Source organism: Melospiza melodia, chromosome 15 (assembly GCF_035770615.1).
Source record: "Melospiza melodia melodia isolate bMelMel2 chromosome 15, bMelMel2.pri, whole genome shotgun sequence".
Lineage (NCBI taxonomy): Eukaryota > Metazoa > Chordata > Aves > Passeriformes > Passerellidae > Melospiza > Melospiza melodia.
The window spans coordinates 4822459-4843344 of record NC_086208.1 but is presented as its reverse complement, the minus strand read 5'-3'; the positions used below and the strand labels follow the sequence as shown (position 1 = coordinate 4843344).

Sequence of the window (20886 nt, the reverse complement as noted above, 5' to 3'; positions counted from 1 at the left end):
TTACTAGCATTAAGTTTCTTGCCAATTTTGATCTAAGCAATCCACCTGATCACACAGGTGATAAACAAGTTCTCCTGCATTAGTGGAATAATTCCAGGAACAGAGCTGGGTGTTAGATACATCACAGTCACAGAGAAATGCTGAGTGCTGGAAACAGCTCTGAGAAATAGGAGGGAAGAGGAAGAACTAAATAAACCAGAGCTAATGCTGATAGATGGTGGCTCACAAAAAGGCACAACCTTTCTCATCAGCATTCTCTTCCCTAGCAGCATCTCTACAGTGTGACACCTGCAAACTGTGTCCACTGTCCCTCTCCTTCCCACCCACACCTGGGCACAGAGCAGCTGCTCCTCTGGCAGAGAGGAAATGGATGAGAGCTTTCAGTCTGCTGGGACTATTCCTCCCTGGCACCTGGAGACATCAGGAAGATGCATGGAGCTCTCCCTTCCTCGAGGAGCTGAGCACACACACAAGTGGAATGTCAGAGCTCTCTAATCTATTGCCTCCATCTCTTTTTACCCACAGGAGCACAGCTGAAATAACCTGGCTACCCTTTTGATACCCAAACAGCACATAGATAATTGGTGTTTATGCACCAGGTCTAATAGTCCCAAATAGGAAAAAAAAAAAAAATAAAAATTCAGTGCTCCTCTTTCTTCACCCATCTTCCTAAAACTCTCACTTAATCAACTCCCCATGACATATGATACAATGACCTGGAGGTGAAAGATTCTCATTAATGACAGAATTTGTCTGTTTTTGACTGGTTTAAAATGCCCTCTCTCTTTTTGTCCTAATTGCACCATTACCTTGTCATCATGCCTTTCATTCCCCATTTATAACCAGATCCCCTAAAGTGCCTCAGGTGAGGGACCTGCTCAGATTCTCATGTCTCTCCTTATCTTGAGGGTCTGCCTGTGCTGGGCCCAGCCAGTGTCAGATGTCTGCTCAGCACAGACCTCCCACCCTCCCATTCATAAATTGCAGAATACAACATCCTGAAATTTCACACTCTATCAAAACCTGTTTGGGGAGAAGGAGAGTTACATGAGAACGCAGAAGTTTTAGAGGTCACTGGTATCTATGACAACTACTTGTTTTGCTTTTCTCCTCCAGATGTCCTCTTTGTCTCCATCAGCATCACACCAGACTTTGAAACGTCTGAGGGCTCACTGTGACACGTTTTCAGTAGCATATAAAGAAGAACTTCATTTCTTCAGAGGGCTGAAGACACACTGGTGACTATTAATATAACAATTTATTGATAACTATTTATATAGCTTACCAGTGAAACTGTGCACTTTTAGCAAGTCTAGTATACTGCTGGATATATATTAGTTTCATATATTTAAAACATGTATTAATTAGGTATGTACTAATATATTTCGGTTCAGCTATTAAAATAAGATCAGATCAGGATCAGATAAGATCAGATTCTAGGAATGACTAGGTGATTTTTATAATAGGAAATGTATTTTTTTGGACCAGCTTATATGAATGCAAGTATGACATGAGAGCCCATAGGCAATGGGCACACACGGGTGGCATAGAGAGCTGAGAGAAAAATGCATGGAAACTAGCTCCTACATAATCAGGAGAGAAAATTAATGGAAAGAACATTAAAAACAAGTCCAGAAATAAAAAAAAAATCTTGGATATCTGTATTTCTTTGTCTGCAGTTTTTTTAAGAACATTTTTGATTGAGAATATAGTATTTCAGTAGTCTTCTTGACTACCCACACAAACTACTCTCACTGCATCAAGGTTAAAGCAGTTTGTTCCTCTCTTAAATCGATGCAATTTGCTTTCTCTCTCATAAGGAATACTTTAAAAAGTTTCATTATATTTTTTTAAACCTGATTAGGTCTTGGACTCTGCTGCTGAAGGCTTCCACTTGTGAGGATTTACTTTTCACTTCCTGTAATATCTTCAGGGCAGTAGAGTGGCTGTTTCCATCTGGGAAGCTGGAGATGAGACATCTGAAAATCACAGCAGCTACCCTCAGAAGTCCTGTTGTTAAACCTTCAAATACCTGCTTATTTACACTTCTGCCTGCAGTGGCATTATGGTCATCTGGAACACTAACCTGAGTAAAGAGAAAAAAAACCACAAACAACCAGAATTCAGTAAAACTAACCAAAGTTTGTAGAGAAACATTTACAAATTCGCATAGGCCTACACTGAAAGTAATAATAAGGTAACATTCTAGCAGTGCTGATAGACATGAAACCATTGCAGGTACAAGGTAAGGTAAAGCACATAATCCAAGCTGGACCAGAATAAATCAAGTCACAAGAATGCCATGTCTGAGAAGCAAGGAAGCCTGACAGCAGCAGTGTTCCATTAGCATGATTGTGTTCTTATGCATAAAACACCACCAGTGACCACTGCACTTGTCCATCAGAGGTCACCCACCTGCCAATCATGTCAGAAGCACAACACCCAGTTCTCTCTGAGCAGACCTCAGAGAAATATCATTTTTCTGAATCATTTAACTGGATTCCACTCCTAAAAAGGTGAAGTTGAGCTGGACAACACGTAAATCTGACGACAAATCTATATGCAGGATACAGATCTGGAAGGAGATTAGTACTCATGGAGAGCATAAATTTTTAAAAATTCATTTCATTTTTCCATTTCTGCAGCCCAAGGTAATGAATCCAGCTGAAATCCTGCCCTGTTACCATCACACAGTAAGTGGAGTGTGTGTAAAGTCCTGCAGCACTCCAGGCTCAGGGCTCCTGGAACATCCCCGTGGCTGATGCTGCTGGGCCAAACCCCCATCCCCCTGCTCTGCCACAGCCTGAGGCTGACACAGGCACCAGGGATCAATACTGGCTGCAATGCCATTTTCCTTCCAGGTTAAAATCATTTACACTCAGTAATGCAAGCGTGGCCAGAGAAAAGCATTCCTCCTCCTACAGGTATCAGGAGGGATTTGGTGACACTTGGTGACAAAGAACAACATGCACATTTCTTTATTATTCATTAGCTCTGAGCCTTGTGCTGGTACTTAAAACTCATTGTAATGGTCTGTTTCTGGTGCTGAGCCAAGAGAGCAAGTGAGAAGTCTTTAGCTGCTTATTCAAGTTCAATAGGAAAAGCAATGCTACATGGCTCCAGTACCATTTGTTGGTAATAATTAAAATAATTCAGGCCTAATGACACCAATTGCTCACTGAAACAGACACACTGAGCTTTGTCATGTGGAAATCAACTTAAATGTGGCTTTGTGCTCTGAACACCAAGTTTTAAAAACTGCTAATAAATGCTACTTACTGCTTTTTTTACCTTAGATAAAAAATTATCTGTGCTATTTTTAAAGGATTTTATAATATCTTGCAGCACAACCTTTGGTTTGCTGTAATGAGCAGTACTATGAGTGGATAATGTCTGTTTTTGTCAAATGTCATTGAACATTTTGTTCAATGTACATAGGAGAAATATATTTTCTAAGTATATAGTCCTTAGCTCTGAAAGTTCATGCTTTGAAATAAAACTGCTCTTCCTAATTTGTAAAATAAATAGATCTGGCACTTACTCTAGTAATTTACTGCACAGATTATTTCATGTTCAATTTTTTTTGGAAAATGTGTGTATGTTAATTAATATAAAGTGAGACCAAATGTGGTTTTTTACACAGGGTTATGTCAAACAACAGATAGAAGGAAATACTGCTTGACAGAAAATAGGTAAATTTGAACTGAATTCCTTGAAGAGTCTCCTTTTACACTAACTCAAATGAGTGACAACAGATCAGCTCTTTTTCTGAAGAAATAATTAATGGGATAGTGTGAAAGTGTGCTGAGATTTATGTTCAAAATTAATTGGTGTGCTTGCAGAAGCAAAATTAATTGGGGTGCTTGCTTGTTGATTATTACATCAAGCAAGGGGGTAAGAAATCTTAAGATTTAATAGTGTAATTATGAAAGCTTTCAAGCTCTGGTTTCTTTGTTTCAATTACACAAGGAGTTAATGATATTCAGAGAAACTGTGTTGAACATGAGCTTTGAATGGGTAAATGTAACAACACTCCACATTCCTGAGGTTTAACAGTTTCTCTGACACAAATCTACAGGTGTGATTACACACCTAAATTGATTTGTTGAGTAATTGGTATAAAAGATTTTTAAATCACAATGGGAGATCAGGAAATTGTAACTACTGTCCAAATATCTGCCACATCCAACATCTCAATGCTATTTTAGCTTTTCTGATGGCTGACTTTGCTGAGCCTAATCAGGAGTCCTACTTTCTTTAGGTTGGATTTTGAATTGGAACGCTCTGGTGACCTGACTCTCAGCTCTGGTACAGACCCCACACAAGTCATAAACTATTCCTTGGAAAATTCACCCTGGGCAGGGGTTCCCATGCTTGTGCAGAGCTGCCATAAGCTCTACAGCTCTGCCCAGCATCTTGGGCTTAATCCTGTAAGATGCTGCAGAATATGGCCCCAATCCAGTAAAGCACTTAGGCACACATTTAATATAGCTGAAAATGCTCCTCTGTTCTGACTCACATCACCAAAATACCTCTGCAGCTCAGAGCACATTCTCCTTCTGTGCTAACAAAAAACACCAAACAATTCCCAGTTAGCAATGCAGACGTCCAGCACTGACAACTCATTCATATTTTTATTTCATAAAAGACATAGTCCTCCACAGCCAGGAAGAATTTCAAATGTAGAGTTGGTAAACCTAAATGGAAGGACTTCAGACCTTTAGAAGCACACGATTTCTCTTCATTTGGTCAATTATTTCATATAATTCTCCCATTACCAAGAGTGATTTTGTGCTTTTTGCATGTGTAGTCATTGAGCTTGCCTCAAAAACACTGAAAGTACACCTCAGAAGTCTCAGTAGGATGTCAGACTCTCTATGGAGTAACTAGTGAACCAAAGAAATGGAAGTGGCTCAGGAAGGGCATGGCCTTGAGATGGTGCAGGTGGAGGTTTCAATTCTAAATTCCCCATCCCTAAATCCTTCAGCATGTCATTACCTCTTCTACTCCAGCCCTGTTTTCAGGATTTACTACTCTCCACATGGGCTTATGTCCTGGTTTAGGGAAAATGTGGGAGAAAACCTCTAAAGGGGTTTCCTCTGGAAAGCAAATTCAAGAGGCTCCCTCCCCCATCTGGTTTGGGAAGAGATTTCCTTGGAGAAAAGTGGAAAAAACCTGTTTATTTAACAGGCAAAGCATTCACCAGCACAAAAGAAGAGAAATATTAACCAATAAAACTTCTTGCTGCTCTGAAGAGATGACACACTCAGCAAGTCCCTCTGAGGGCTGTGCTCAGCTCAGTCTCTGGTGCTGGAAATGCCTCAGGCCAGGCCGGGCCCAGTGGCCACAGGTGGGAGCTGTGGGTGCTCTGCTGCTGTTCAAACCTCAGTCCAGAGCAGGTTTGAACAGCTCCAAAGAAAAGAGAAAAAAGAAAAAAATAACCACAGTCCAGGGAACTTCTTTGCCTCAGCTAGCTAAAACTAACTAAAAGCAAAGGAGAGCTCTGTCCTGCTGTCTGTCTGTCTGCAGACAATGCAGTCCAGGAGCAGGAATGTGGAGGAGTGAGTGCAGTGTCTGAAAACAAACTGTGCACTTCTTCTCTCCCCTCTCTGCTCTCAGAACCAGTCTTAAAAAAGGTGCAAAACTTTTTTCTGGGCAGACCAATGGGATAGGAGTGTCATAAAGTCATCCCTGGTCAGGTTGTTATTAGGGACTGAGGGAACTGCAGTGCCACACAGCTGAACCCTGTGGGGACAGATGTAATTTCAAAATGGACTGGAAAAGCCCAGCAGCACAGATGTACCTTGGATTTCACAGCTCTTGCCATCATCAGTGCTAACATGGAGCTGCTTTATTTCAGGCAGCACAGAAGACTAAAACAAAAACTGGCCATGAGTGGTGAAGAAACTGCAATAGGATGTATACTGTCATTCTGAAGAACCCAAACTACATGGCAGCACATTCCAGGCAAGAAGTGGAGGAGAAAAATTACTTTCCTGTGACTAGATAGCCAGATTATCTTAAACCCAGTAAAATGTCATAGGACACTAACCTCAAATATGGTCCAAATTTAAGCACTGTATTTTGGAGAAGAAAAAAGTAACCAGCAACTGAGTTTTGATCCCTACATTTGTTTGATGGCTACATCATCTAACATTCATTGCACATTCACTAATGATGTCTTAGAATTTTCAGATACTATTCCTTTAAAGATTGCCTTAAAAAGCAATCACAGGGATGTGCCATGGTATCCCACAGACAGGTATGGTTTAGGTGCATGGCTTCTCAGATATCTTTTGGAAAGTATATGACTGCTGTCACTTGACTGGAAATAAAATCCCAAAGTATTAAATGATCCTTACATGCCTATAGCTCCATTAATTACTTGGTTGTGTTGGTATGAAACCTTTCAAAACACACAACTAGAAAAGCTACAATTATTGTACAACAATCTTCTGGCTACAGTAGACAAAGAAGAGCAGAGACAGCAGTAAATAAATGAAGCTCCAACTCCAGCACAAGAGCTGTAGGAATGTAGGTGGAAAGGTTTGATCCATTAATCATGGAAATCAGGAAACAGCCCTGCTGTCCTCAACAGACACTGATTTAGGCATTACCAGAGCTAAGGAGGCTGAGGAAGGTAACAGGGTAAGTCAGGCTACAGAAGGTTTCCTACCAGTGCCTTAAGGCAGGAGGCAAAGAAAGGTCTGAACAGGATACTTCAAACTATTAACCTGGACAGGCTGGATGATACACACACACAAAAAACCCAAACCAAAACCAAATCCACATGAAACTGGCTGGAAATAAGGTTCATACTGGATGTATTCAAGATTATATTGAAATGTTTCTCAAAACAGTACTGTTTCTGTGTTCAGCAAATATTGGTGTACTTGTTTAATAATTTGTTAAAACCTTGCAAATATATATTCTCATTTATTACTTCTGGTATTACTTTGGGTTTTATTTTCCAACAGTAATTGGAAATACACATGACATAGGCAAAGACTGCATCACATGGCTCATCCAACCAGGAAAAGTGGAGGCAGTTAAAAGTCTCTGGGGGTATATTTTAGTATTTTGGTATTCAGAGCTGCTCTCAGTTTGTACATTTCTTTTTTGTAAAAAAAAAAAGAAAATTCAAACTTGATCTGATTTATTATATTTTCAAGAGAGAAAAATCAGGGTTAGAAAAGCAGCACTGTTTTTGGGTTTTGTACTCAAATATGCACTTCATGGAACTCTGAAGATATCCCAGTTTAAGGGCCAATTCTGCATGAAGAGAACATAAGAGACTTTCTGTATAGGAAAGAAAAGTCCACTGTGGATCATGGGAAACATTAAGCTTTAATTACAGTTTTGCTGCAATTCAAGGGTAGTATTTGGCAACAGACTGAAAAGAGCTCTAAGTGCAGTAAATTTTCCTTCTGCAGTATCTCTGAGCTCTAGGTGGCCTGAGAAATGCCCTCTGTGCTCCTGCAGGAGCTGCAGGTCTCTGTGCAGCGCTCCCTGTGAGGGCAGGCAGGCTCTGGCAGCACAGCAGCCCCGGCACAGGGAGGTGCTGGGGGATTCCCCAGCCTGACCCCCAAGAGCACCCTTTCAATAAAACTGTTTTACTCACCTTTATTTACAATAGGACAACACAAATAGGAAGGTACTTTTTCTTTCAAGTTGTCTCGGGTCTGGTACAGTTACATTTCTTTGCTCTATGTTCAGGTACTCATTCTAAATAACTTTAACTGGTACTGTGTCAAATTAACTTCCTTAATTAATTAACTTGGTTTCTTTATTTTTTCTCACATAAACTTTTTGTGCTCCTTTTAACAATTTTGCACTCTCCTTTTTTCTCTTAATCCTTTCTCATCTAACTTCTCAAGCTCTCTTTCTTTCTCTAATCTTTTCTCTTGCCCATCATTCAACTTTTTAAATTTTTTCTTTACATCCCCTGGTTAAAGAGGAGCATTAACAAACTTAACAATTCCTGACGTGGTTCCCTCAGTAAAAGTGGGTGGTGTTTTCTGCTCTCATTTTTATTACTCTCACTATTGATATTTTCTTTGCTTTACTCTGTGTAAAAGGAGAAAAACAGGAGGCTTTAGAAGGAGCAGTTGGTCTTACAGCTTCCTCTACAGGCTGAGGCAGGGGAGGTAAATTGTCACAGGGCTCCCAAGTCTTATTCTTGATTGTCAACTTGAAGTCTTGATTCTGACTCATCTCTCCTAATTTTATAACTTCAAATTTGTTCTTTTTAATTTTTTTTAAAACTTAATCTCCAGAGTGCTGTCTGGGCCCTGGAAATCCATCCTGGGGGGTTATTCCCAACTATTCCCCACTGCCCCTCCCCTTCCAGTGACACCTGACACCCCACGGCAGAGCGCACTCTGTTTGCTTTGTGCCACAGACCTCGGACCATCCTTTCCAAGTGTTCATCAACAGCCCTATGGCTTGTTGATTCTAACAGCGTGACTTAAATTATTCAAAGTATGTACATAACTTTTCAATTAACAAACTGCTTGGCTCATGAAAACACATACACACAATTTATAAGTAAAAAACCAGGACTAAATATCTTATGATGAGCAGGTCACTATGAATTAAAAATGAGTTTTCAAATAAAATATTTAATGACATTTCAAATTAAATGAAACATTGGAAAATTAAAACTTTCATTGCTAAAGAGTCCTATTTAAGCACTTCAGCAAATCAGACTCTGGCAATGCATTGACCTGACTTAAGATTCGTGACACTCAAACAAGTAAGAATCAAACACACAGTCACAACTCATTGTGGTCTATACTCTAAATATTCCTATAGGGTGAATTAAAGAAAACAACCTCAGAAAAAGATAGAATATCCACTCACAGGGCCCCTGGTACACATGCTTTTGCAGAAGTCATTAGTAGAAGCAAATACATCAATTTCTACAGAGTACAGTAGATACAGCCACCAAATACAAACAACAAATGAATTTTAATCTTTCAAGCTTTTATTCTTTACCTCCTGGTGTTCTTATACTCTAAATACTTTAACATGTTTGTGAAGCATGCAAAAATTTGCAAATTAAAGAAGTTATTTTACCTACCGTAAACTGGTGTATCAACAGGTCCATCAGAAAAGTGATCTTATTACTAAAGAGAACATAGGTGCAGTTTTCTATGCAGTTGCTGCAGGTCAGGCTGTAAACATTTACTGTACTGCACAGCGACCTAAAAAGTCAGAAGGGAAGAAAAAATAGAATTTTACTTACTTAAGTAAATTAAAACCAAATAAATGGCAGCATCAAAAAATAAGCTTGCAGGAATTCACACTTATTTTCTTCAAATAATACCTTAAATGAAATCAATTCAATAACTTTAAAACAGTAAAGCCATACTTATCAGAAGCCACACACTCTATAGGTACTGCAATCTCCTGTAACCAAAACTCTGACCAGAATTGACACAGAATATCAGCCAATTTCACACCTGGATAGGTAACATTTCTCTCTGTGTGGCTTACAGCTACAGAACACACTGACCTCAAGCCCTGTGGGAAGTACCTGACAGCAGCTCCCAGCTCAGAAGGGCCTGGGCTCAGCACAAGGGACAGGGATGCCCAGGGAGCTGGAAAAGCCAGCAGGTGCTGGCCCAGGTGCTCTGGGGTCACATTGACTCCTCTCCTCAGAGCCAGCAGTGCTGATGTGCAGCTCCATTGTCCCCTTCTCAGAGCCTGCAGTGCTGCTGTGCAGCTCCATTGTTCCTGTCCCCTCACAGCCTGCAGTGCTGCTGTGCAGCTCCATTGTCCCCTCAGAGCCTGCAGTGCTGCTGTGCAACTCCACTGTCCCCTTCTCAGAGCCTGCAGTGCTGATGTGCAGCTCCATTGTTCCTGTCCCCTCACAGCCTGCAGTGCTGCTGTGCAACTCCACTGTCCCCTCCTCACAGCCTGCAGTGCTGCTGTGCAACTCCACTGTCCCCTCACAGCCTGCAGTGCTGATGTGCAGCTCTATTTCCCCTCTCCTCACAGCCTGCAGTGCTGATGTGCAGTGCCATTGTCCCCTCAGAGCCTGCAGTGCTGCTGTGCAGCTCCATTGTCCCCTCACAGCCTGCAGTGCAGCTCCATTGTCCCCTCAGAGCCTGCAGTGCTGCTGTGCAGCTCCAGTGTCCCCTCACAGCCTGCAGTGCAGCTCCATTGTCCCCTCAGAGCCTGCAGTGCTGCTGTGCAGCTCCAGTGTCCCCTCACAGCCTGCAGTGCAGCTCCATTGTCCCCTCAGAGCCTGCAGTGCTGCTGTGCAGCTCCATTGTCCCCTCACAGCCTGCAGTGCAGCTCCATTGTCCCCTCACAGCCTGCAGTGCAGCTCCATTGTCCCCTCAGAGCCTGCAGTGCTGCTGTGCAGCTCCATTGTCCCCTCAGAGCCTGCAGTGCTGCTGTGCAGCTCCATTGTCCCTCAGAGCCTGCAGTGCTGATGTGCAGCTCCACTGTCCCCTCAGAGCCTGCAGTGCTGATGTGCAGCTCCAGCAGCACTGGGGAGCCCCACCTGTGGCTGGGGGAGAGGGCACAGCTTTGCAAGGGGAACAACACAAAACAAGCACATGCACAACTGCTCTCTGCACCATGGGCAGTGACTTCCATTTGCTCCAATTAAAGTGTTCTCCTCAAAACAGGCCCTGCAGGGAAGCTGGGACCAGTCCTAGAGAATATTCTCACAGAGAAGATTAATCTTACCAAAGAGAACCCTATTTCAGAGTAAACAAAAAGTTTGTTTCTTGAGCTCTGCTTATCACAAAAGCCATCACTGTTACTTCACAAACACACACACAACACAAATGCATCATGAACACATCCAATATAAATACAGATGGCTAGACACTCAAACTGTTTCTCTAAAGTAAACCAAAATAAAAAGAACTTTCACTTTGTTGAGTTTTTCTCAACATATGAAAAAATGTGACTAAGTTCAAATAAGCTTCAAAGAAGAAAATAAATTATGAGCACTGCTGAAAGGTCATACAAAAGTGGGGCTGCAACAAACACCAAGTTACTGCACTGAAACCATCAAAGCTGGTATTTAACAGAACAAGCTGCAGACTAATTCAGAATACTTCTGGAGCTGAGTTTTAGGCTTTATCTTTCTCCTAAAATACTTTTTGGAACAACAAAATGATTTACACAATAAGGACTGTGGCTTTGCTGATGCTGGGCTCATTGCTGTGGCATCTGGTCCTTCAGCCTGGCTCCCCAGAGCTGAACTGGAAACCTCTCACATACATTGTATTTCTCAAGCAAAGGAAAGCTGGAAATGCTCAGAGGCCAGAAAAAGTGGAGTAAAATTCTTTAATTTGTATGGCTGGATTGTATTCTCTTCAGCTGGAGAATTTAGAAAATAAGTGAATGAACATTTATACTTTCCCTCCTTTTCTGACAATCATCATATTACTAGTTATATTAATCTAACTGTACTGGCAATTAATTTTACTGCCTAATTAAATCAATTTCAATCTGCAGCTTACATGACGTGAAAACAATATTAAATAATGACTTATTGACCAAAGGCAGGTTAATTTTCATCTATTTCACCTAATTTTTACCATACAAGGATAACACCTAGAGATAATTGAAGCAGGACGCTTCATATGCATTTTCACAAATCTGTCTGCAACACTACTCTCTCTTCCTCTCCTGACATATAAGGGGATTTAGTTCCCCTTCTCTCAGTACTGCTGAGAAGTATTTTCATTAGGCACCTCCTTCTATCTTTCATGAAGATTATTCCCTTGAGTAGGTATGTTTAGAGGGGGAGAGAGAAGAAACTACATTGGTAGTATCTATTTTCTGTTGAGAAGATGCTTTAAATCAGCTTCTGTCATTTTATCAGCTATTCTAAAACAAAGATCAATTCTATTTAAATATAAACATTATAATTCATCCAAAGTGTCAAATATGAACTTGTAGGTTAATTCTGACAGCATTTCAGAGTTCTGAGGTGATTTAGTTAATTCACTGCAATAAATGCTTTTTGATATATGGGATTCCTAATTCCTAAGAGGATAATTTATTTTACACTTGAAAACACAAAAACTTCTCACTTCATCTAAAGACCAAGTTCCACTGTACGAATGCATCACGCTTCCTTATTTCCCAAGTGACCCTCACGTCACAAAGAGTACTGCTGCTTCCAGAGACTCTGATAATGCCTTTGAAAAGGTGCTGGAAGCAAATGGATGTCAAATGAATTTTTCACAGCAATAAAGAGGGTTCCCTTAACTGATACCATAGGCTTGCTACCAGCAGCTCGTCTGAACACATTCTGATCACAGTGCGCTCAGCTCTGCCGCGGCGCCACGGCCTGACTGCAATCCAGCACCACGAGTGTCACACAGAAGTGTCCCCAGGTGGTTGGCAGTGTTAAATGGCAGATTAGAGACAGCACAACTAATTTCTTTACTTTAATCTTATTAAGAGAACAACAGCTGTCAACTGTCACCATTTCTGCACAAGGCCGCCGAGACAAGCGAGGGGCTGCGAACGGCAGAGCCACAACTTTATTCACCCACACCTTCAACTGGCTGGCATGGAAAACCCAATGCACTTTCCTCTTCATCCCTTCTGGAGGAAAATAACTGCCCTGAATTGCAAAGGTGTTATCCCCAGAGATGCCAGAGGCAGCGGAAGGGCTGGAGCAGGAGGCTCTGCAAAGCAGGTGGTTATTGATTACGGCTATTGCTCTAAACTTTGTATCACAGCCACAAATCAGCTTTCAGCTCTGGCCCCTGCACGTTCACTCCAGCCCACGGCCAGGCTGCCCTCGGATGCAAAGCTTTCCTCCAGAGTAAATCCAATTATAAAAACCTCCTTATGGTACACAAGCTTGGAGCCAAAAAAGAAATCTGTCTTTAAACTAGAAAAAAATACGCATCTGTATGTTATGTTTATTTTACATGAATATGAAGGAGGAGGAGAGGAGGATTCATTTTAATAAAGCTAGATCTCAACAGTTTATATATCTGCACGTGATTATTTTTTAATGTTAGCTCATCTTCATTTCCTCAATTTGCCTGATATAAACAAGTTGACAAACTTATATTAAAAATACTGAGGCATTAACAACATGCAATCATGGAAAACTAATCCATGATAGTGCATCAGGATACAGAGGCAAGAACTCAACTTATGCTTTACAAAACCCAGGGCATCATCAACATACAACAATTTACCTGTTTCAAGTGTAAAGCTCTTCCCTATTCTTACAACTTCTGATGTTACAAATGAACCTACTTTGATTATCAATGAATAATCCTAAAAGCTCAGTTTGGCAGTACAATAATACAACACTAAACACTATCAAATTTAGGATGTGTTAATTCAGTAGAAAACTGCTCATTTTTAACCAGTTTGAATGTCATGCAGCAGTCTGATGGGGAAGGGGATCTTTATTGGAAGTTACCTGCTGAGTTGCAATGAATCGGGAAGTGAAATATTACTGGAAAATGGTGCAAAGAATGGCTGTAGAGTGGAATGGGTAAGGAACCATCAAGGTAAAAATATGGACTGAAACAACAATAAAACTTCATGAACAGCAACACCACAGCTTAAAAAGTGTATGTTCCTAAACACAAGTAAAAATTACACAGAACAAGATACAAAACCAGCTCTTAGTTTAAAATAGTTCTTAGTGAAAAATGTCATTCGTATCAATGCTATCCAAAATATTATGGGGACACTAATTTCTTCTTTTTATGTATGTAATTATGGTTTGAACTTTTTTACCCTGATAATATTTGCTTTAAATATATGATGCAAGAAAGTGTATGAAAACAGAAGATATGTTAAACTTGACTTCAATCCCATCTCAACTTGTAAAGGTCCAACATTGTTCCTTACACAATTACTGCCAATTTCTCTTTTAAAATACTCATCACTCAAGGAAGTCAAAGCATTTCCCAAATGCTAATTAAACAAACCCTACAAGCCTCACTTGTTAGCAGGTTTGTTACCAACATGTCATGGTAAATGAGCTGCACATTGCAAGGCAACCCAGGGGAGGAGACTCATCTCCTGCTCCTCATCTCCTGCTCCTCATCTGAAGGCATTCAATTGTTCTGCTGTACAGCTCCCATTTGCTTTTCTGTACAAGAAGAATATCATAGGGCTCCAAAATCCTTAAAAATTCTGCTGACTGTGTCTTGTTTTGTGGAGAAGTGGATAAATCCTGGAACACTACAAAATGCTGCTTTAAGAAATAATATGGCTGGACAATAATCTTTATGTTAACACCAAAAACAAAACTTACTATAACCCACTGTTTTCTCTTTCCCTTTTCCAGTGATTTATTTGAAGGGGAGGAAAATTGCCCCAACACCAAATGTATCATCTGTCTCATAAATGTCATGTCCTCCTCACAGCATTTCCCATCCTGCTGCTCTGACTACTGAGCTGGACAGTGGTACAAAACAACAGGCATATTGTTAAATCTTCTGATAATAAAGCTTTATCTTGTAGACATGGGATTAAAGTTCTGAGCTGCACCATACAGCCAGGATTTTGGGGAAAGAGAGATGTAGATAATAGCCCATGTAATCTCCTCACCTACTTGTAAATAGCTTATCCTCATCACAAAGCAACAGACAAATTCTCAATTTAAGATGAGTACAAATGGTTAAACATTGCAAGAACCCACAAACAATCTGAAGTACAGCAGTGTCCTTTAGCAAAGCATATTTGGCTGGGGGAAGACTGGAGGGCAATTCATGAAAGATCTTCATTCAACTTCTCTCCACAGGGCTTTGCTTTGTCTTTAAACAGAGAAAATTGCTAGAGAAAACTGCTCCTTCACTAGATTCAAAGTTCAAGAAATCAGGATGTAAATGACATTGGCACAAAAGAAAGAAAAGTAACTTCAAACTTGTTTCAACATTAAATGAGAAATGTGATCTGAATTTTCTTCCTCGTTTAAAGAATTAAACATATTTGGTGATTGCCCTTTGTTCTGAACCTCCCTTGAATACTCTGTATGTGAAAAATTTCTTCAATCCTTTCAGTGAGACCCTAGCAATACCTGTGAATATGGTTTGTGCCTGGTTCAAACTGCTCATAGCAAGTCTCACCCTCTGGAACTATTGTTGCTTTCAACAGTTGAGGTGCAGATTGCACAGAACATTCTTCCCCACCAAAAAGGCCACAGAAATACCAAGAGAGGAGCCTCTGCATCCCAGGCAGCAAGACCAAGATCCTTGGGCCACTTCCAGCTGACTCCAGACTCCCTAAGCCAGACTCTCAGAGACCAAGCCTGCAAGAGCAGTTTGCTTTAGAGAGCAAGATCCTGTGTCAAATGACGTGCAAGCTGATGGATAACTTCCCAACTGCCATACTTTCAGGTGCTTACAAACTGGAAACTGCAATTTGCTGTGAAGTTGAATGAAATGCTGTATTTCAGGAGTGGAGCAAAGCTCTTCAGAAGATGTTTTTAACAGACAATGCTGTCAGAACAGTTTATATGAATCTCTTTTCTGCCCCTGTACTTCCTTCGGAAATACAGCTAGTGGAACATCTGTCTTAATAAAACAATGTTTAGAGAATTTTTCAAAGATGCAAAAACTATTTTTATAATTCAGTCATGAACAGGCTCAGGAATCTGAGTGATCACTGGTCTGAAAGGGCTGTGAGATAGACAGTGACTGTTAGAGAAAGGAGAACCTCTCATCGACTGCTGGGATGTGATTTCTGTTACACAAATGTGACTGACATGGGGCTTTATTTATCAGCACAAAAGTACATCCTCAAAATGCCTCACAGACTTCAAACACAATGTTTTCAGCAATGTAAACACAATGTTCTCAAACCTTCTCAACAAAGGTTACCAAAACAAGACTATTCTTAAAAGGAAAGAACAAAAATCAAAGATGTATGAGTTGTGCACATTCTAAGAATTTAAACTCAATTTAAACTAGGCTTTATGGGGGCATACAGTGCAATCCTGTCCCTAGCGAAGTTTATCCCACACTGATGAGATCACTTAAAATTAGAGACCCAGGGCTGTCCATGAGCTGCTCCCTACAGGCCCAGCTCAGGACTGCACACCAGAGGAGCTGGCTGGACCTGCAGCAAGTGCATTTGGCACGACTGCAAAGGCAGGGATTTTATTTATTCTCTTAGAAGTGCAAAGTCAAGATATCTAAAAATGTTTTTTCCTTAGTGGTCTTTCCTAGCACTTCACACTTATGTATGTCCCATAATGCATTATCAGCCAGTTTTCATCCAAAGTCTCACACTACATTACAGCAGTGCCTAAATTACAATTACACCATATTACAAAATATCTACAAACTATGACAATGGTACACACCAGGATATTATGGGTTTGCACTAAGACCACGCCCAGCTGTGCTCTGAAAGCACCTATGTGCTCTTGACTGTATAAAACCTACAGTTAGAGATTAGGGAAAAGAGCATGCTTTTGAGGTACCAGGCTTTGCAGGAATTCTGTATAGTCACCACCTTCTTTTTTAGGGATTAGGCATTTAAAGCCTTCCATTCTTCTGTTCTGTAAAGAGGAATTTCTCTAATCCACAAGAATTTTGATTTACCTGTTTGTAGACGCCCTTTCAGCTAGCAGTATCTTGCAACTATTTAATTTTGAAAGCAGACAGATTCCTGTGAATTACAACCCTTTAAAAAATTCCCCTGCTTCCCACTAGAGATCTCTGCAGACTAACTTCAAAAGATATGGATCTCCTCCTCTGTTAAAACACAGTTTTGTCTTTTCTCTTTTTACACAATTAGCTGCTGCTCAAATATATCACAGCTCAAACTAAAACCACCAAGTTAGGAAACCAGTGGCTGAGTGGAAATGTCTTTCCCCTTCCATGGCACAGAGAACAGCACAGTTTTTTGCTCTAAAGTCCCACCCAGGACTAGGAGAAGAAGAAGCAGTGAAGCAGCAGATATGAAATGAATATTCCAGTGATTCTAAGTGCAGGTGAAAGACCCATCAAACTCACTTAAAGGGAACCCTGGCAGCTGCATTCAGGTTGGTGGGAGAAGTCACCATCTGAAGAACATTTTCCAGAGCAGTCAGTCCTCCTGCAGCCCGGAATGCAATTTTATCTGCTGCGTTCTGGAGAAACACAAACACAGAAGAGAACCAACAGAAATTAAAGAAATGCTTACATAAAGGGTACATCTGACACTTGTGGATTCAGCCAGAGTAGAAAGTCCTTAATACATTCATTTATCATGTTGGACACTTTTGAAAAAGAGCATTTCACTGCCCACGTAGAGCAGGAATTGAAACTCTCAGGTGTTATGTTCTCAATTATCACATATACATACCCAGCACTACACAGGTAATACACTTCAATACCATATTTTCTGTAAGGACATTGAATTAGAGGGACTTTAATAAAGTTCACCTTTATCTGTTGCTATTACCTTTGGAGCTATGCTGCTTTGTATGATTTTAAAAATACAGACAATTTCCAGATGGGTAATCCCTCCTTTTTACAAACTTTTCCAACAGAAGACAACCTCCAGGCTTGGTTTATGAAAATGCATAAAATAGCTTAGGCAGATCCCTTTTCTGAGGTATCCACTTGGAACTTGCACACACCAGAATTTTACACTTAATTCCCATCCTATCGTTATTGTCACAGTTTGCAAATGACTGAATGACTGGGGTTTTGCTGCAGCAGATCCAGTATTTTAGAACTTATACTCTTGTCCTTTCCTACAAAATTGGTTTAGTGTCCTCTGTTTACAATAAAGCAAGTAAAATCTTCTTATTCTCTACTTCTAAGCTGCTAATTTTGTAGTTTTTTGGCAGTTTGTATTTGATCATTCTGATTTTGTCAGATGATGATATACTAGTTAATAAGAAATAATTTCTTCTTTTTTCTGCCAGCGTTGCAAGCACTTCACATACAGGGAAAAAATGGGAAATCCTCTATGAACATGATTATTACTAGTCTATAAAGAATGTATTCTACTGCAACAGACTGCATAACAGTCTGTTAAAAAACCCTAATAACTCTGACAATAAAATATTTATTTGAGCAACTACAAAAATAATTAAAGAGCTCTAATATGATTTAGATGGGCAACATTTTTCCCTATGAGATCAGACACTGCACACAGAAGTACATCTTACTTTTTATTTAAATCATGTAACTTTCTCTCCATTAAGTTTCTGTCAAGCAAACAGCTACATTGTATTTAATTTACAAGCTACAGAAAAGCTATTCACAGAAGGCAGATATTCAAAAGGGAAGCATTTTTCCACAATTAATATGAACTGCATTTAGATTTTTAAACAACCAAAAGATTTATCTTCCAAGGAATACCTGGCCTCCAATGAGTGGAAATCTGTGTGCCAACTCACCAAGCAGCTAAGAAAATCAACCAGTGATTTCCTACTGGCTAGTTGATAAGTAAAATTTCTAGCAGTTAATTTTAGCCCAGTGACCCCAATAAGTGTGCCTTAACTGCAGAGTTATTTTTGAGTTTCACTCATATATTCTTCCTCTGCTTCCTTTTCCTCCCATCTAAAAAAATCCCAAGCCCCTGCCTCCTTAAGCTCCCTTGGCTCCCAATAACACTTTCCACTAACTCCTGGTAGAGCCATAAAGAAAAGACCCAAACAGCAAAGGACCAGTCCTGCCATAAATCATCCTTACTGACTTCATGTGAGCACCTTGGCCCACAGCCACAGCTCCCAGACCTCCTCCTGCCCTGCTCCCCCAGGGCTCACAGCCCAGGGCTTTCTAACCCTCCCTGCTCCCTTCAGCTGCCCCCCCAGGTGTCAGAGATGCTGCTGTGTGCACAGTGCCTTTCCCTGGGATGGGCAGAGCCTGGCAGGGCAGGGCAGAGCACACAGAGAGCTCAGAGGGGGCTGTGCAGCACAGCAGCGAGGGCTCTGACACTGCTCATTTATCTGTCACTGCTCCTCCAGCTCCAAATGTGCCCAGCACTTGCCACTTCTCACTTTCCCTATTTCTCATGGGATATTATGCCACAACCTATTAGCTCTTGAGGCAAGAAGTCCTTCCTGTCATTCAGACCAAATATGCCCTTTCTCTATTTCATCCCATTACTCTGAGTTATATCCAATTTATTGCATTCATTTTGTTTGTCCCCTCAGCAACTGCTCCATTCTTGAACTCGTGTACCCTGCTTCCTTTTCCTAATCGGCTTGTTTCTCAACTCCATGTTCTCTTTAATGCTAAACTTTTTCTATTTTTTCATGTGAACTTTTCTTACCTGTCATTCTTTTTCCCAGAACTCTTCTTTTCTCCAAAAGTACCCAGTAATGAAGTGTCCAGAAAGGAACTTGCCCCAATCCCAGATCAGTCACTAGAGCCACTCTGAAAGAAGCAACAACGTCTCCCTATTCTGAGGAGAGGTTTTCACATCTCTATTCTAAAAATATATAAATCTTTTGAAGCTGTTTCATTTCCTATGGGTTCTCCTTCCATTTCAACCTGGAGCATCACTTGTTTTATAGACAGACTTTTTTCAGAGTGCCTGGTTCACTTTTGTCTAATACTTTACTAAAATAAAAAATCTACTTGTCAAAATACTAATTTGCCTTTGAAAAACATCTGCTACTACTACAGTTTTCTACCAAGCAGAAAGGGAGTCTGCAATTTCTTCTGATTTGATATGATTTAGCTACATGTCCTATCCCTCCTCTTTCTAGATTACTCATAAAAATTCATTAGCATTTTGATGCTTATGAATGGAAATAAATTCCTAATGATGTGCATGGAAGAGAGGGAGAAGTTTCAGTAAAAGGAAGATACAACCAGCAGCAAAACTGGGTTAGATCCATGAGTGCTGTATTTGTTACCTGTGCTCACAGAGGTCTGTAAAACTGCTCAGCAGATTAGGCATCATTTGAGTATGGAAATTAATAGATTCTACAGGGAATAAATTTTAAATCCCTATTTGAAAAGAGCATAAACCAACATTGCATGTTTTTGCTGCTTGAAAGGAGCCTCCAAACTTCTAACTTGGCTTCCCAAATGATTTAGCTCTCCTGTTTAGGAAACCTCTTTCATAATTTCACAGTTCTTTGAGTAGCTGCACACTTAGATTGGAGGGTTATTCTGCAATTGATACTGTGTGATTCATGTTCCTTGAACAAAAGAAAATATACAAACATGTTTTTATAAATTGTTTTTAAAGTGTGTAAAAATTTGATTTGCTACATTTATTTTCAGAAATACACAACTATTCAAATAACATTTATAAGCAATTTGATTTTTAAACACAATAGCATTTCTGTGCTCTGAAGTTACCTGGTGACACAGGAGAGCAGAGACAAATGAACAAGTAGGCAAAAATGATTATTACTCTCATCTCTGCATTTTTTAACACAGATGAGGAGGCACAAAAACCTTGGGGAGGCTACCTAGATGTGTCTTAAACATTAGGAAAATAAAAACAGAGATGCAGCTCCTGAGAGCAGCAGACACAGCACTCAAATCCAAGCCATGAAAAGAGCCTGTTTTCCTTATCCCTCCCAAGTCCATCGTTGGGAACTGCAGTGGTCATGTTTGCACAGGAGAAAAGCCAACCCAGCTGATGTGACAGGAAGCATGTATTTAATCTCTGGACCATTATAAACTTGTCATTTGAAGCCCACAGTCACTAATTTAGGCAGAACACTGCATGAATCAAGTAACTTAGTGGGAAGTGTGTGTACACTAATGCATGTGGCACAGTAAACAGAAACTGTGATAAATTAGACAAACCATGTAACCATTTTGTGGATTAATTATGAATTAAACATACTTAAAAATGTAAAATTAATCCTTAAAAAAGGACAAACAATCAAGACAGCTCCCTGCAGAGTGGGCAAGCATGGCTGACTTATTTACCTACCTGTTACAACACCTTAATGGATCTGAATTTGCC

General features: G+C 40.3%; 1 protein-coding gene across 2 annotated transcripts in view; it reads right to left on the bottom strand.

Annotated features, from left to right (window-relative positions):
* SCAPER (S-phase cyclin A associated protein in the ER) overlaps positions 1-20886 on the bottom strand; it is a 137808-nt gene that overhangs the window by 34353 nt on the left and 82569 nt on the right. For both annotated transcript variants that reach the window (XM_063169470.1, XM_063169471.1), the window contains exons 24-26: positions 16974-17089; positions 9083-9206; positions 1857-2086 (exon numbers count right to left, since the gene is read on the bottom strand). In XM_063169470.1, coding sequence (XP_063025540.1) covers positions 1857-2086; positions 9083-9206; positions 16974-17089 — 470 coding nt within the window. The remainder of the gene's footprint in view (positions 1-1856; positions 2087-9082; positions 9207-16973; positions 17090-20886) is intronic.